This window comes from Mycena indigotica (assembly GCF_014461135.1).
Source record: "Mycena indigotica strain 171206Taipei chromosome Unknown Mind.scaff0013, whole genome shotgun sequence".
NCBI classification, from domain to species: Eukaryota; Fungi; Basidiomycota; class Agaricomycetes; order Agaricales; family Mycenaceae; genus Mycena; species Mycena indigotica.
In genome coordinates, this window is record NW_023503012.1 from 2614677 (window position 1) to 2630667 (window position 15991).

Here is a 15991-nt window from a genome sequence, read left to right on the forward strand (position 1 = left end):
GGTTTTTCGGCTTAGAATGGACGCGGGCAAGCACGCCGAAGAAACTTTATTCACTTATGTACTAGTGCCGCAAAGATGCCTAAAAAAATTGGGACTTTAATACTTGTACGGACAAATTTGGCCCAAATTTCGTCGCCTGTTCGGACAAATTTGACCCTAGGAGGTATCAAAGTCCAGACCGTATTTTCGGGGGTCCTATGGTGACGCCATTTCGTCCCGATGAACTCATCATGTTGCCCGCCCAGTGATCCAGTGATTCCAGTCTGCCCAGTCCGGCGCCAGTCACCCCAGAGCTCCCCCAGAGCCCCCAGGAAAATGTAGTTTTGCTGATGTAGCATGTCAAGAGACTGGGCGACTTACCCGAGACAGACATGCGGGCCGGCGGCGAAGCTCAGCCTACCTGCCCTCAGCTTGCAGTTGCGACAGAAGACGATGGTCACGTACAAATTTGCATATGGGCCCATCCCATCGCCTTGCACCACGCGCCCCTCGATCCAGCGATACGGGTCGAACTTGTCGGCGTCTGCTCCCCAGCGTGATTCAAGCCTATATGTAGCATAATTAAATGGCTATGGTGACCATGAATTCAACTCGCCGTTGGAAGGAGCCGATCGACAGCACCAGCAGCTGCCCCTTGCACACCTCGATATGGTCCACCGTGCTGCCGCTCGTTGTCGTGATAGGCTGGGAAAGCGGTATGACGGCGTCCTGGTCGGCCATCCGATGCATAATTGGGAGGGCCGGATACAGGCGGAGTGTTTCCTGCGATGACAGTCACTTGAAAAGCAGGTATTTAGTAAGGGCCATGTAACTGGCCTTGATAGCCGCATTGAGCAACGGGTACTGCTCGAACGGAACTTGCTTGGCGCGCAGCTCAAGCGCCTCCGTGCGCAGAGCGTCCTGTAGCGCTGGTTTGCGGGCGAGCTCGGTGAATAGCCACGACAGCGCGATCGCCTAGATTGAACGATCAGCTTGAGGTAATGCCGTCTGGGCTAGCCCATACGCTCGTCTCCTGCCCCGCAATGAACAGCGTGGATGTTTGCTGTACAAGATTCTCTACCGTCAGATTTCCGAGTCCTGCAACAGTGCTCAGCCAACTTGATTATTCATAGTAATTATCATGATGAGAATACATACCTTGCTTGTTGTCAGAGAGAAGCGCCATAGAGGGTTTCTAGCGCGTCGAGTCGTCGAGTCCCCTCTCCATATAGCTATCCACTGCTTGCCAACCAAGCCGCTCGGTATAGCGGACTTGGTCCCTGATGCGCTTAAAGACCTCCCCGATGGCCAACTTGGGCATGGCGCGCAGCAGCCAGCCGGGCAGAAGCTCGAGGTTCAGTATTTCGTCCACGATGAGCTGCGCGGGCCTGCGCGTGGCGGATTCTTCGCTGTTATGGTAGTAGTGAGGTAGGCGACATTTGATTTCATCGAGTGATGGGATTGATCTGATGGCATTTGATGGCCTACCTACTCTGCCACAATGGGCACACTTTTGGGAAAAGTCAAACCGGTAATTTGAAGGATTCAATGCCCCCGACAGACCCTTGGTTGTAGATTTTTTGTAACTATCCCCAATGTTGAGTTATAACTTCCTTTTTTGGAAAGTGTCCCATATTTTTTTCCTTTGCTTCCTGAGTGAATCCAAAAAAAATTTGAGGGACTTTCGCGCCGCTAAAATGCGTGACATGTCACGGCACGTGGTATCCCGGCACGCACACGTGATCACACCTCGCACCATTTTCTATCGCCGTAGCCGACTCGTTCGTGCTCTATGGTCCACCCATACCACTGAAGCAGCATGCCACGCAAGGCTGGAAGGAAAAGAGTCTTGAATCTGGGTGCTCATGCTCAGAAAAAGGTCAAAGTATGGTCTCTCTTTTTTCCTCTTTAACTGGCATTGACCCACAACTTGTTGCAGCGACGCAAACTGGACAGCTCTAGCGACGAAGAGACTGAACATGATGTATTTGACATCCTACATAATCCACCAACCATTCTACACCATGAACCCAGCTTGGAATCGGATTCCGACAAGCCCGTGGGCTCAATGGGGCGGAAGCTGCGTGGGCCAACAAAAAGTACCGCGGACATCGAACCTTGCCGCCGTCATATGCAGAGGACTTACAGGAGGCTAAGATGTCGTGGCCAGCTTGGAAACTGGGTCCAGCACAGGCTTGAGTAGGCAAACTTCATACTATTTGTAGCATAAAAAAACATTAAGTACTTCTATTGCCTCCTCTTGCCCAATTAACGCTTGGTCAAAAAAACGTCCCAAAATTTCGCGCGTGGCTGTGCAGATCAGTCACATCAATCACATCAGTAACGCTCGATGAAATCAAATGTCGCCTACCTTAGAGCATTCGAGAATTGTATGTGTTTGACCCACACAATTTGGCGATTGGTTTCAACGACCTCCGGCGGGACTTCTTCCAGTGGTACTCCTAGAGTAGCTATACTATCTGAGTCTCGGCTGATCAATATCGACTGACGGCTTCAGTTCACCTTCGCTAATGCTTGCCAGGGCCGCTTTGGTCAACAAAGGGACGATATCGACCACTCCATGTTTGTTCTCGTCCATACATGCGGCCAAACGATCCACAAGCTACATCCTAGCTTAAATAGTGGTTTCCTTTCGTTGACTGTTGCGTACCTTCTGCGCAACGCGCTCAAATATCACTCCATAGTTCCGTATAGCTGCTGGGGAGAAGCCGACGTTGAGCGCCGAACGCAGCTCCCGGTGCTCCCGTCCTGAACAAATCGAGTCAGTCAACCGAAGCCTCTTACTAATTGGCGCAGCGCAAAGTACCCATTTTGCCGCTGACGCCGCCCGCGCTGAGCAACCAGACGATAAGTGTCCCATACGCAGGCGTATTCACAAATGCGGCGCTGTTATAAATGTATTGAAGTGCTTTGGGGTCCGAAATTGCGAGTCTATCCTGCTGGAGAAAGGGTAAAGTTAACGCGTTGCAATGGAAATGAGCTCAAGGTAGAATTATTGATTACTTACACCAAACCCGCCCTTGAACCGGTAGACAAGCCCATATGCCTTGCGACAGGCGGATTCGAAGTCGCCATAGATTTGCGGGATTTGGAGCTCCACGAGATTGCCTAGTGGTGGTGAGAGTTAGTGCTCCCGATGACAAGCAACGTGAAGCGAAAGCGCACCAAGGAGCCATGAGCTGGGCAGTGGGCCTTGGATATGCTGGATTGCGCGCCGCCGACTCGGACGGGCCTCGTTGAAAAGTGCGCGAGTGAGGTAGGCGGAGAGCAGGAGGAAGACGATTGCAGATAACATGTGAGGGTGGATGACTCCATTATCCCACGTCGAGCCATTCGTTTATAGCTGCCAGTGGTCGCACGGGTTCTGTAGAGCTCATACTTAGTAGGCCCGGGACCGCGAGAACACACCTGCATGGCATGAGTTGCCGAAGACAGAAGAAGCGGTCTTGTGGCTCTTGTCCGTCCTCCCTCCACTCGGGAGCGAAACTTCGTTCGCGGACGTGAAAGACGACATTGAGTGGCGTAACAATAGAAAGCTATCGCGCTGCTTCTATCTCTCTCATGGAGACGTTCAAGTTCTTTCAATTGGATCAAATCGGCCCATCGAAAGTCGTTTGCTGGCTTTGGGTCTTCCAGGAGCATGAGATTTGAGGGGGACATTGTGTCCGCAGAGTCAATTGTGAGAGTCAATCGTCGTCAGCTGCAAGAGAGAAGTGCTGACTCATCAGCATGACATCTTCTTCTTCTTGACGACAACCACCACCTGGAACGTCCCCAGCCTACAAACACTTTTTTGGACCCTCAGGAAATCGTGCCACAACGTATTAAGCCTCTCTATTTACTGTCTTCCAATCCTTTTTCATCCATTTATAGCCGGTGCCAATGTTTTTGCGGCCGTACTGAAACGCAGACCATTCCCAACGAATTCAGCGACTCTTAGGATGGCCGCGACTTCACCTAGCGCTGCGGTACATCCAGTTCGGCACGAATAGCGGCATACCACAGCGGATACATGAAGGACTGAGGCGTTGGTGAAACGCTTGACTTGAAGGTGTGTTTTCTCCTCACTCCCCCTTCCGCGCTTTCTTTAGGCTTAAAAGTATTCGTCAGTTAACTCACCTCCACTTCTTTAAAGTGTTGAGCCAATCTATCTTGCACCGGCGGCCACCATTGTCTTCATTCGTCCTTGTATCTTCCTCCTCCCCTCCATCCGCTGTCAAGACACGCCGAAGGCCGACGACTCGACCCAGTCACCAACGTGGAGGCTTTAAATGATGCTAGAAGGATGAGTAAAGACTCCTCAAAGACCGGGACGGTCTCTTCAGCGCTAGCGGGCAGACATGGGGAAAGGCGCAAGTGATACTGTCTAGTGAGCAGTCCGGGAGCCTGGGACCACATGTGCGTTGTTCTCAATCTCTGGAGCTGCGTGTGCTTAGCAACATCAAGGACCGTTCTTCTCTACCACTGTTTACTTCATCTCACCGAAAGACACGGCGTCAAACTCTATTGTGGCTATCTTCAAGCTTTTACATTCCCTCTTCAGACCCCTCGAAAACGTGTGAAACCGCGCAAAGGCAAACGAGAAGCAGATTCACCGCTGTGGCCACTGGCCCAATCTGGACCGACTTTTTGGTCAGTCGAAGTTTTTCTTTACCTTGTTATTCTTCTCTCTGACACTTGCCCAGATGCTTTACGACGAATATTTCACCTCGATATCCATGTTTTCAGCCATCCACGACGTGTTTCTTCATTCCCGCCGATGTCCGCCTGTCGATGCATTTTTGTATACCCCCGCCACTATCTATTCCCTTACGCCCTCGAAAATCGAAAACACAGACCCCATCTTTACCCCATAAAAACCCCCCTCATCCTACCATCGACATCTTCGTTAGCCATAACTGTCGCGTCAACTGCCGTCGAGGCGAATGAAGGCGACTTTCCCACCAACCAACTTGGACTTGTCGCATCTTCTCCTGCGACTCTATATACAATAAAATGCAACGGGAAGCCACCACTTGTAGCACAGAGGCATTCGCAGTCCGGATCCTCACAATGGTCGTTCTTGCTGGAGAAATCGAAGTCGTAAATGCGGCAACTCCTCGGCCGTACCTGTTTTAAGAGATCCTCGCATATGATGGCCCAATGGCTGGTTCTCTCGTTACTTGCGAAGAATAAGCACCACGGCAGACGACGCAATTTTCGCCACTTGCCTAATTCGGAAGATGCATGTCAGTAAACACGATTCATCTCTTTTCATAAACTCAGTCATTCTCCTACAGTTCTGTTGGGAAACCAGACTTATGCAACCCCCCTCGTCTCGACAACTACTTCTCCCCGGCAATGACCATTTTGTCACGATAACTGCGGGTCGTCTCTGGGTTTCTTCGCTCGCCCAGTCATCTTTCGACTTTGTATCCATGCACCCCTCCCTTCATCCAAATAACTCAAATACAACGACCTCCCGCTGAGTCCCTTCATGTTTCTGCGTGGTTTCTGCTCCTGTTTGTTCCATCAAGTCGAGTCAACTACTTACGCACTCATCATATTCTGCCTTTTCTTCTTGATGATGATTCTTTTATTGATATCCTTCAACCATAACTATTCGTTGCGAAACTTTTACTCTATTTTCCTCAAATTTCCCTCCATTGTTCTCCATCGCCGCCAATTATTGTCATTTATGTGTACTGTCTATCGTGGGGTGTACCGTCTGCCTCTATGCTAATCGATTCATACGTCGAGCCCCCCCAGTATATAGCAGAATACTGCCCTTTAGTTCTGGAAAAGATTAGCACTCTCGAAGACTCAAACACCGATGTGAGTTTGGAACTCACCTCCTTAAGTAGCTCTTCCCAAGGTGGAAGATTGAACAACGATGGGATACGCTCCCATAATTCTGGCCGTCCCTCCTTGTGTAAGGCCTTTCCAACACTAATACAAGGACGGCATAGATCTTTGGACCAGGAAGACCGCCAAACCCAAGGGCTTTTATTGGGAATCGGGCTCCAAAGCCAGGTGAACAACTCCATTCGAGCCAAAGCACAGGTGGACGGATGTTGGCATTCATCGCTGCCCTCCTTTTGTATCCATTTCCCGGTCGTTTGTTGCTGCGCCTCCACACGCTTAAAGACTGCCTGGAGTATTGTCCGACGGTCGGCTTCCGTTAGCGAAGCTGCCTTGGGCGTGACGAGGACCGGGAAGTAGCGCGGGGAAGCGAGCACCCAGAACGCGGCCGGGAGCAGCTGCGGCAGATCCAGATTTCGTGCAAGGACACTGACGTCGAGTGCTCGGTTATGTACGGTCGCTAAGGCTGATTGGGTGTCCGGATCGGGCAAAATACAGGCGTTGACACGTTCCGAGTCCAGCCATTTGTCGAGTGTGGATGGATATGCGGCCGTCAGGCGCTCCATGGCGCTGTCGAAGAGCCAATCTATCTGGTATTTCTTTCCAATACGAGCAAAGGCTTCGATGACAGGAAACGGCAGGGGGTCTTTGTCCGGATAATGACTGGGGAGTATAGTCGACATCATTAGCTTTGGAATTGGTGCCATGCATTGAAAGCCACATACTGATAAAACAGACGTTTGAAGACGTAGTCCAGATCAACGGGATTGTCTGGCACAACCAGAATCGTGGGGGGTGGAACACAATCCACCAGAGCCTTGAAAGTCGAGGAGTGCACCGCTAGTTGGCTACGAAAGACTCGGAAGTGCACCTTATGTGCTTCAATGATAATATTTCCATCATCGAACCACACTTCAGACCGGACAACGTTGACCTCGCCAAGAGCATCAGCTTGAAGGTCAATAGCGTCTTCAGAGTCTGAACGCTTTCGTTTTGGCGGAGGCTCGGTCATTCCAAGCGGAAGGTGTTGCAAGTTGGATGATGAGTGTAACCCCGTGTAAGCTTCGGCGTGGAAATGGAAAGGAAAGAGGAGTAACGGGCACGAGAGGAGTAACGGGCGAGAGGAGTAAGAGAGGAGTAACCGGCGTTACTCCGCGTTACTCCTCTCCTTTTGACTTCCACTCGCTATCTCCTACCCACAGCAACCAGAAGAAAGACACGACCCAGGGCGCAGTAACCATCGACGGAGCAGAGTGTTAGCATATATAATATATGGTATGCGGGCCATTGGTGCGCAATTGGTGCGTGTCTATGATCTTGTCTGCAGTGTTTTCTACATTGACACCGTCATCAACTTGAAGCTAGCTTTACCGCTTGAGCCTCTCGGCCTTGCACAGTGGACTAATCTTCATTGGCGCAGATTAACGAACTCCGAGGGGTTGCTGCTGGTGGACGGGGCAGGCTGAAAGCTTGCTCCATTCGAATTCGCGAAAGTCACCACAGCAGATAATTGGAGAGGATCGACGGAGGATAAAGTTGCTGCTCTGCCTTGTTGTATCGTCGCTCGGGAGAGCGATTCGGCATTCAAGGAGGATAGAATGGGCCCTCGTCTCGGCGTTCTTGAATATCATTTCCACTTCAGCACAACGCGGGCACTCATCTCTGGAGTTGGCGCTCACAAACTCCTTGACCCTATCCTGCCGTCTCCCTCCGCGTTTTCCCTCCGCATATGCGTAACATGACACCCGACCGCCGCTTTTCTGTGGAAGCCTTCAAGCTACATCTGCCGAACGGACCCGGGCGCAGAAAACAGATGCACAACCTCACATTTACGTTGTGTCAACCTCCCTCATTATATATTGTCCGCTTTCGGCTTCTATTTCTTCGCCATGACCAGCTTTTTTCGTCTCCCTTTGCGAATAGCGTCACATTGGTCACGTCACGCTTTTTGCTCTTGATTTGGCGACCATATAACTCTACACACATAGTCTCTGTGGCTTAATCGACCGGACCTCCGTCTCCGCGGACGTATTCTGCGCCTAATCAATTCTTTCTGCCCGTGGTTTTGCCCGGGAAGGTCCTCGTTGGACACCATTTCGCAGGTGATCCCTTCACCCTCATAATCGACTTTTTTACTCCGGTGGCGAGCTTTGCCAGCGGCAGAGTCATCTCTCGTGCCACAAGCCATCCCACTCTTGGTATTATCGCCGTCATCTGAGCCAGCAACGACAGCAAAATGTTGGGAGGCTGTCGGGGTCACTATTTCCTGTATTCCACCCACCCTCCTTTCATTGTGCGGGTTCGTTGATGCGGAGCCTTGACCCATGTCATCACCATACAGGGTAGCACAACTACATCGTCTCCTCCATTGCGGAAGACCTGCTGGAAGGTGGGGAGACGCGCCCGGCAGGGGCGTTAATTCTGAGGCGAGACTTGTGTGGCAAGACTTGTACAACGTATGTGGCGTTTGTTCTTGCTTTTGGTCGCACTAACATTTTTGGCGCAGGATACAAATTATATGCGGAAGATTTGGCGATAATTCGAATACTCTCGATCATACAGCGTGTTTCCCTATTCCAACAAAATACCTCCCCAATCTTCACGTCGCAACAGTCTTCACAAACCAGCACCTTTCCTGTTTCCGTGTTACCGTCAGACATTTTGTGCAGAACCACCTTATATGTAATCCACCCGTCCGTTGGCTGCCCACGAGCGCTTCCTGAGCTCCTGTAAAGCAGTTTCGTTCCGTGAGGCGGCTATTATAGCAGAAGTAAGAAACTTGACTGAGCAAAAGAAACTTGTTCTCGCCTGAATTGTCGATAAAGTCTTCGCATTCTATACCACTGGCACTAGATGCCGCGCGCCACCAGTAGCCAAAGAGGACACCGTCGATGAAAACGTCTCGAAGGCTGGGGCAGCGTTGGGAAAGCTCACGGCGGGCATCGGCGAGTAAGGAGCCCGCCTCACCAGCAGAGTGGTGCTCGCCCCGCGGGTAGAGACTGTAGCTGAATGTACAGTGCAGCGCCATACGCTCGAGCCTAAGAGGGAGATTGGGGAGATTGGGGAGGCCGATAAAGAAGTCTGCTGGCTAGCGGGGAGAGACAATTAGCTGGGATGAACTAGGGGAATATTAGATTGGACACACGAGAGGATTGAGATGGATAGCGTTGTTGTCTTTGAAGCTGCAGACTAACTCCATGTCGAGTATCTCGAGGGCAGAGAAGGAGGGCACAATGGCGTTGAGTTTGTCGTATGGAATATCATCCAGAAACATCTCCAGGTGAAGTCGAACGTGGAGACAGGTGAGAGTGGCGGCCACGGAAGTATGCATGGACGGCATATCGGCGACAAAGGACTCCAGCATACAGAGCGGGACTTTGAGATGTGTGAGCCGCGGTAGCGCCATGTATTGAAAAAGTTCAAAAGGTGAGTTTAGGGAAGTTAGCGTTAGCGTGGAGACACTTGGCAAAATGAAATTTGTCGACGGGGCCCCGTCGGGGGCCAAGAATAGAACTTGAAGGCGGAAAGTAGTGAGGGCGGGGAATGCAGAGAGGACCCGTGTGACTTGTCCTATGCTCGTTCCTTGCAGGGGAGTGAGGCTAATGTCGGTGACAAAAGGGAAAACTGCATCCAACTCCGTGTCTACCATTTCACAGCCTACGAAGACTGAGGTCAGTCTTGATGGATCGAGAAGTGCCATCCAAGGGCCGGATAAGGTATTAGCGACCCAGAAATCCTGCACGGCCAGCGTGTGTATCAAACGCTTTGGACAGTCTTTGATCTCCCCCTCCAAGGTGCCACCATGGACCTCGAGTCTTTTTAAGCGAGGGAGGCTGTCGATATGCGACCATTTCAAGTCAAGGTCCTCAAGCTGCAGAAACTGGAGATTATGGAAGTGTGGCAGGCGGTCGAGGAAGGCAGAGAGCAGAAGGTATGGGTCGTCTGACATCGAACCCAGCGCGTTGGAAGCCGCTCGCCATGGACGGAGAATGCACTTGCGCACATGCGGCGCGATCGCAGTTGATGCAAAGAACTCGAGCCGTTCCATGTTCTTCGAGAGGAGCTCTACGGAAGGGAGAAGCATGGTCGGCGGATCGGTGCCCATCGTCGGGTTGACAATCGCATAAGGGTGAAAGTGGAAGGTGGCAAATCGAAGGGGGCGGGAGAGCTCGGCGAATTCATGATTGATGAATGCAAGTTGGCAGAAATCATAGGAGCGGGATACCCCTGCGATTTCGGATAGGATCTCGAGCCAGAGCTCTGGTGGGAGCGCTACGGCAGGCATAGCACGGAATCGACAATCGTCGAAGAGATCAAGGACTAAACTGCTGTTGTGACATGCTCACAACTCTTTTCCTCCTTGACCACGATGACCGCGCCGAACTGCTGATAGTACCTTCTCAGCAACCAGCCAAGATCTGGTGAGACCTCATATTATGCTATATCCAACACCGTTCTGAGCGCTCTGTGTAGACGGCGCCGGCTTTCTTTTTGAAAACTGTACCCGCAGCATCTCCAATGACAAGACTCTGTCACTCTGCCTAAAACAAAACCAAGGGATGAGTCGAAGGACATACCAGAGCGGCTTCCCGCGGAGAGTGGAAGCATGAGTGGAGACGGAACTACTGGGCTTGAAGGTCTGTCTGCGCTACTTTCTTCTCCACGCTTGCTCTGAGTCTCAGCTCGAACATCTTCAGTTGACTCATATACACCGCTTCGTCTAATTGACCGAGTATTTCGCCGTCTCCTCCAACACCATCATCCTCGTTTCCCTGCCTTTTACTCCTCACCCGCCAAACACGCTCAAACACGCTGAAGGCCGAAATCCTCACCCTTCGTCTTGGAGAGGAGCATGAAAGATGCCAAAATCAAACAGAGAGGCTCCCCAAACCCCAACATGGTCGCACCACCAGAGAGAAGGGAACACTCAAGACGCAATTGTGTTTGTCCAGCGAATAGCCTCGCCGAAGTCGACTTCCCGCTACGTGTAAAGCGGTTCCCACGCTACTTCTTGTATAGGACTGCGAAGAACGAATAAGCAGTGGATTAACTGCTTGGTGGACCGACATTCTTAGTGAGTCCGTGTTCGCTCTTGCCTCATTATTTTGGTCTCTTACGGCTACCTAGCTGTCCATTTCAAGTTATCACTTGATTGCCTCGCAACCATGTGTCCAACCGATTCAGATAGCCAACACTTTCCTTGTTGAATATATCCTGTCATCTCCCACCGTGTTTCTCCTCCGCATATGCCTAACATGACACCCGACCCCCAAAAACCTCTACAACCTCACCTTGACTTTGTGTCAACCTCCCCCGTCATATATCGCCAGCTTTCGGCTTCGGTTTCCTCCTCATGACCCGCCTTTCCTCTCCCCTTGCGATAATGTCACATCGGTCACATCGGTCACATTACCTTTTTCGCTCTCAATTTGACGGCCATATAACTCCACAAGCATATCCTCTGTGGCTCAATCGACCCGACCATCGCCTGCGCAACTTATACCGCGCCTACTTAATTCTTCGGCAGCCTTGCGAACGCGTACTGCAACGTACGCTCTCCTTCCCTCCGCTTTCTCCTTCTCACATTTCATGCAGCCGGCCGACTTCCCCGACCCGTTGACGGTCAACATATCCCGCCCCGCCGCGGCCTACGGCTTTTCCGCGTCGTTAGAGGGACGTCGACTTCGAGCAGCTCGCGGCGGTGCAGGCCCTCCGCGCGGTGTTCGCGCTCAATAACGTGCGCCGCCGCGGCGGGCAGCGCGGGCCGGCTCGCGGGGTTCGCCGAGGTGGGTGGGGAGACGCAGACGGAAAAGACGGTGTATCTGACGGCCGTACGGGACGACGAGCGCGTTTCCCGGCGGGATGCAGGTCGTGGTGAGTGATTTGTTTCATTTGTTGGGGGGGGTGCTGATAGACGGTAGTATGATGCCTGAATCTGCTGATGTGGCAAAAAAATATCGATGACGATGGGTGTATTTATCGCAGGCGGGTTGTCTTGGTATCAATAATGGGGGTGTATCTGGTAATTCTAGTATTGGTTGTATAGCGCTGTACTTACCGTTGACTTAACGTATCAATATTGTCTCAAAAGGAACTAACATGTTAGTGTTTCTTGTTCGCGCTCGATCATGCTCTGTGAACACAGGTGTATTAGTTGTGGGCCCTGGGGGAGGAGGCGGTGCTGCGGCGCTGAATACATTCCTCCACTGTGTGGGCCGATGGAGCTGAGGATGCCCACCGGCCCATGCTACAACTGTCTGTACTTATCTAAAGAAAATCACAGTGTACTTCGAAGTTCTGTAGTCCAAACTGAACCAGTGTCTCCATAAGTCATGGTCCCACGCTCCCATCTTATCTCCGCACTTCCATGCAGATCATGATGTCGCTAACAAGAGCCTTACAACAATCTATCTGGCTTAGGCTCAATCTTCGCGAGTGTCTATGATCGGCGCAGACAATTCTCAACACTGTGAGTCAAGATTTCCGCAGGATTGCGGGAACTCTCTTCTACCCATAGTGTAGCAGCCAGTGGAAGCCTGGTGGCATTGAGCTTCTCCGGGAGAAAGATGTACATCCCTCCGATGCATACACGCTGTCTGGTTTGTGTTGATCCCTTCTCGCACCTTCCTGATCTGTTTCTGATCATCTCCCAGTGTTCTTGCCCATTGCCAGGAGACGGCAAGGGAGCTAAAAGGCATGTCCCTATCAGCATGTCCGTGTCGCCCGTCTCCCATGCCTAGTGCACTTGCAGCAGCAGCATTCATCGCCCTCCTCCTCGTCCTTTTAACAGTGCCACACCACTGGCGCATGCGGAGCTTCCCAACACTGTCAATGATTGCCTGGCTGTCAATGCATAACCTCATAGATGGTGTGGGTGCAGCAGTGTGGGATGGAAATGTAGACCCACGGGGGCTGCCGGCGAAGGTGTGGTGTGATATCAGTGGGTCATGCTCTGCTTTCAGAGCTGATACATAATGCATGGCAGGTACAAAGCTACTCTTGGGAGCAGAGATAGGTCTGCCAGGATGCTGCTTGTGCCTTTCCCGACGGCTATACAGAATTGTGTCTGGATATGAGCTGACTAAGCGTCCCCTTCATGATTGGTTGATCGACATCTGGCTGTGCTGGGCAATACCTATTGTCATTATGGCTCTTCGTGTGTCTCTTCTTTGATCTGCTAACTGTTGGCCTACCAGTACTAATACCATATTAGATATCATTTTCCAGGGCCACCGCTTTGACCTCATTGAAGACATTGGGTGCCAACATGCTATCTATTTCTCATGGCCATCAATTCTTATCCTTAACCTAACTGTCTTTATCACTGCACTTCTTTCCCCTGCATACTCTGCCTGCACCTTGTACAAGATTTATATGCGGGGCCGCACTGCCCGGCAGCATATCGAGTCCTACAGGACCAGGCCTGGAAGCAAGTATTTCATGACCTTCAAGTTCTTTGTTCGTCTGGTTATTATCACCCTTGTCATTGGCACCATCACCACTATTGCTACTGCTATAGATGCCTCCATTGTTCGCGATGGATTTGCTGAAGAAGGGCTGCAGCCATGGACATCATGGGCTGATGTGCATGCTGGCTTTGGTGCTATTTGGCCATATCACCTTGCAGATTTTGAAGATCATGACCTGATGGAGCTGTATGTCTTCTGGTGGGTGTGGCCAGTTGGCAGTGCAGTATTCTTTGTCTTTTTTGGGCTTAGCGCAGAGGCACGGGCAGAGTGGCAGATGATATTCCAGCACCTGTGGCTCACCCGCAAGAGGCCTGGCAGGGAAAGCTTGTCAGTGAAGACCTCCGAAATGGTGTCAGATGCAGAGATAGGCATGGCTTCAAGTGTAGTGCTTGACATCAGGCCTGAGTTGGAGTCAATCCCACCTACTCCACCTCCTAAACCCTAAACCGCCAAATTGCCAAAGCCCCTAGATCAAATGGGAACTCAGAATCCAAATATACAACTTTTTTTCCTGTGTAGCCACTGTCTTGTCCATTGTGATGTAATCTATTTATATTAGTGCCTCAATATAAGTACTTATATATTTCCTGTATGAGAAAAAGTGTTTATTTATTGTTTGTGTCACTTGGATCACATGAGTGATTATATTAATTAACTGAAATACATTAAGCATGCTGTAATAAAAGTATTATTGACTCTGCACTCTACAACAATAAGTCTTTTTGTGATTCATTTTAACACCTGACTGACAATAACTCATGAGCCCTAGTACGATCCAGCTCCATTGGGACGGGAGCCAGAGGTACCGAGACGGGGGCGCAGGCCACAGGCGGCACAGGTGCAGCCACTGGGCGGATGGGGAACGGAGTTGCCAAATAGGCGATAGGGAATGCACCACACAGAGCCCCCCAAAGGCATCCACGGGGTTGTTCCTTTGATGAGCTTCGCGTGGACCAGGGCCTTGTATTGTCGGAAAGCCCGAGAGGTAGTCACGGAGGTCTGGGGGGTCATTCAAGGATGTGACACTATTGTTAATCAAAGGGTCAAGTCCGTGGTGGTACTTGGTCACCTGAACCAACTCATCCTTGAAGCCAGTGAGGTCCATCAAGTCCTCGAAGTCATCGGTATATCCGTAGACATCTCGTGTTCCCATGTGATAACCTGCACTTTCCAGCTTAGCGAGCGCCGAGCGCAAGGTCTTGCTCGTTCTCCTCAACGAACCGAAGGTGGAACTCGGAGAGGAATAGGTTCCACAGAGGGAAGGGGAAGGGGGTTTTGCTCCCATGATGCTCCGCCCATTGCTGAGCAGGTCCCTCCGCCATATAGGACATAGCGTAGCGGACGGCCTTTTCTTCGCTCAGCTCTCCGTTGACCACGAAGGCCTCCAGGGCAAGCCAGTGTAAGGCCTGACTGCATATAGGAATGCATGGCCGTGTTTGCAATCTCCGTTAAACGCAAATGGGGGTTTACCAGTTTTGAGGCGACGGTAATGTCACCAAATAACACATACGTGTTGGGGGCATTCGGAGATGCTGAAGTCAGTTCAGGAGCTACCGAAGGTGGTGTGGCAGCGGAAGCCTGGGAAGCAAGGTGGGTGAGGATATTGGTGAGGTTGTCTAGTTTTGCCTCAAGTGCATCCATGCGCGTGTCAGCGTCCGAAGCAGCTCTGGTAAGCATAGCGGGTGTAAAGACGACAAAAGCAGAGGATGAGGGTCAAGTGGCAGGGGCGGTGATGAGGGGGGTACGGACTTGTACTCCGAGCCTGAGTCACCCGTCCCTGAGTCAGCACCAAACCTGGCAATCTCGACCGGTTAATCCCGTAGAGAGTTTCTTCTGCTGTAAGGGCAACCCTGGAGATTCCGATGAAAGCCTAGCTAGCAGGGGATGAATACAAGCTACAGGAAATACACGGAGGGACCGACCTAGCAGGGGAGGATCCAAAGAGAAGAAACTCTAAAGGTCTGCCTGCTAGGGTATACTGGTTGTCTGTAACTGCCAACGTAGAGTGCAGAAGGCCTGAGCGGCGTCACAGGCTCTGTCCCAAGGTGATTGTTGGGAGGGTCTCGACGGATTGGTGATTGTGCAGGCACTGTACAGTGGAAAGGGTTAAAAAGAGTATGTTTTTGTGGGGAGTACGTACTCTACTCCTATTCTTTTTGCTGACCCACATCCCCAGTTACTTTGTCATTATCATCACAATGACACAAAAGACAGCTTCAGCGGCGTCGAGTGGGTAATGGTTGGCATGTTTACCTATATAAGCACACATCTAACACTGATTTGGGGCCCTGGCAATCTTCGTGAGCAGGCGCGCGGTCAGCTTTCGTGAGCTGTCAACCGCCTATCATCGCGCCATGCGTACCCTTGTGGATGACAAGAGTGAAGGAGAACTGGTTTGTGGGGGGAAGGGAGTTCAGCGCTTTTGGTGCTAACTTTGATCCCATCAACGGAGTTTGAAAAACCTTAATTTCAGAGCATAAGGGTCAGAAACTGAGTGTATATTGAAGATCTACATTCTACATGCAAGGGTATACCTAACAAGTTCTCAGTGCTCAGCTCAAGCCCTCCACCCAGTTTCCGACGACCACAACCGTGAGTCCAGTTTCCCCGGCCAACGGACGCCGCGTGGCCCGCATCCCCCGCCTCCATCTGCAATACCGCTTTCGCGCGAGCCCTGGGCA

General features: G+C 51.3%; 1 protein-coding gene across 1 annotated transcript; it reads right to left on the bottom strand.

Moving 5' to 3' along the window:
- Positions 1–774: 774 nt before the first annotated feature.
- Positions 775–1165, bottom strand: MIND_01289700 (Cytochrome P450; the record flags this gene model as incomplete). The annotated part of the gene is made up of 3 exons (XM_037369361.1): positions 775–954; positions 1004–1077; positions 1138–1165. The coding sequence occupies 3 exons, from the start codon at positions 1163–1165 to the stop codon at positions 775–777; spliced, it is 282 nt and encodes a 93-aa protein (XP_037214567.1).
- Between the last annotated feature and the right edge of the window lie 14826 nt (positions 1166–15991).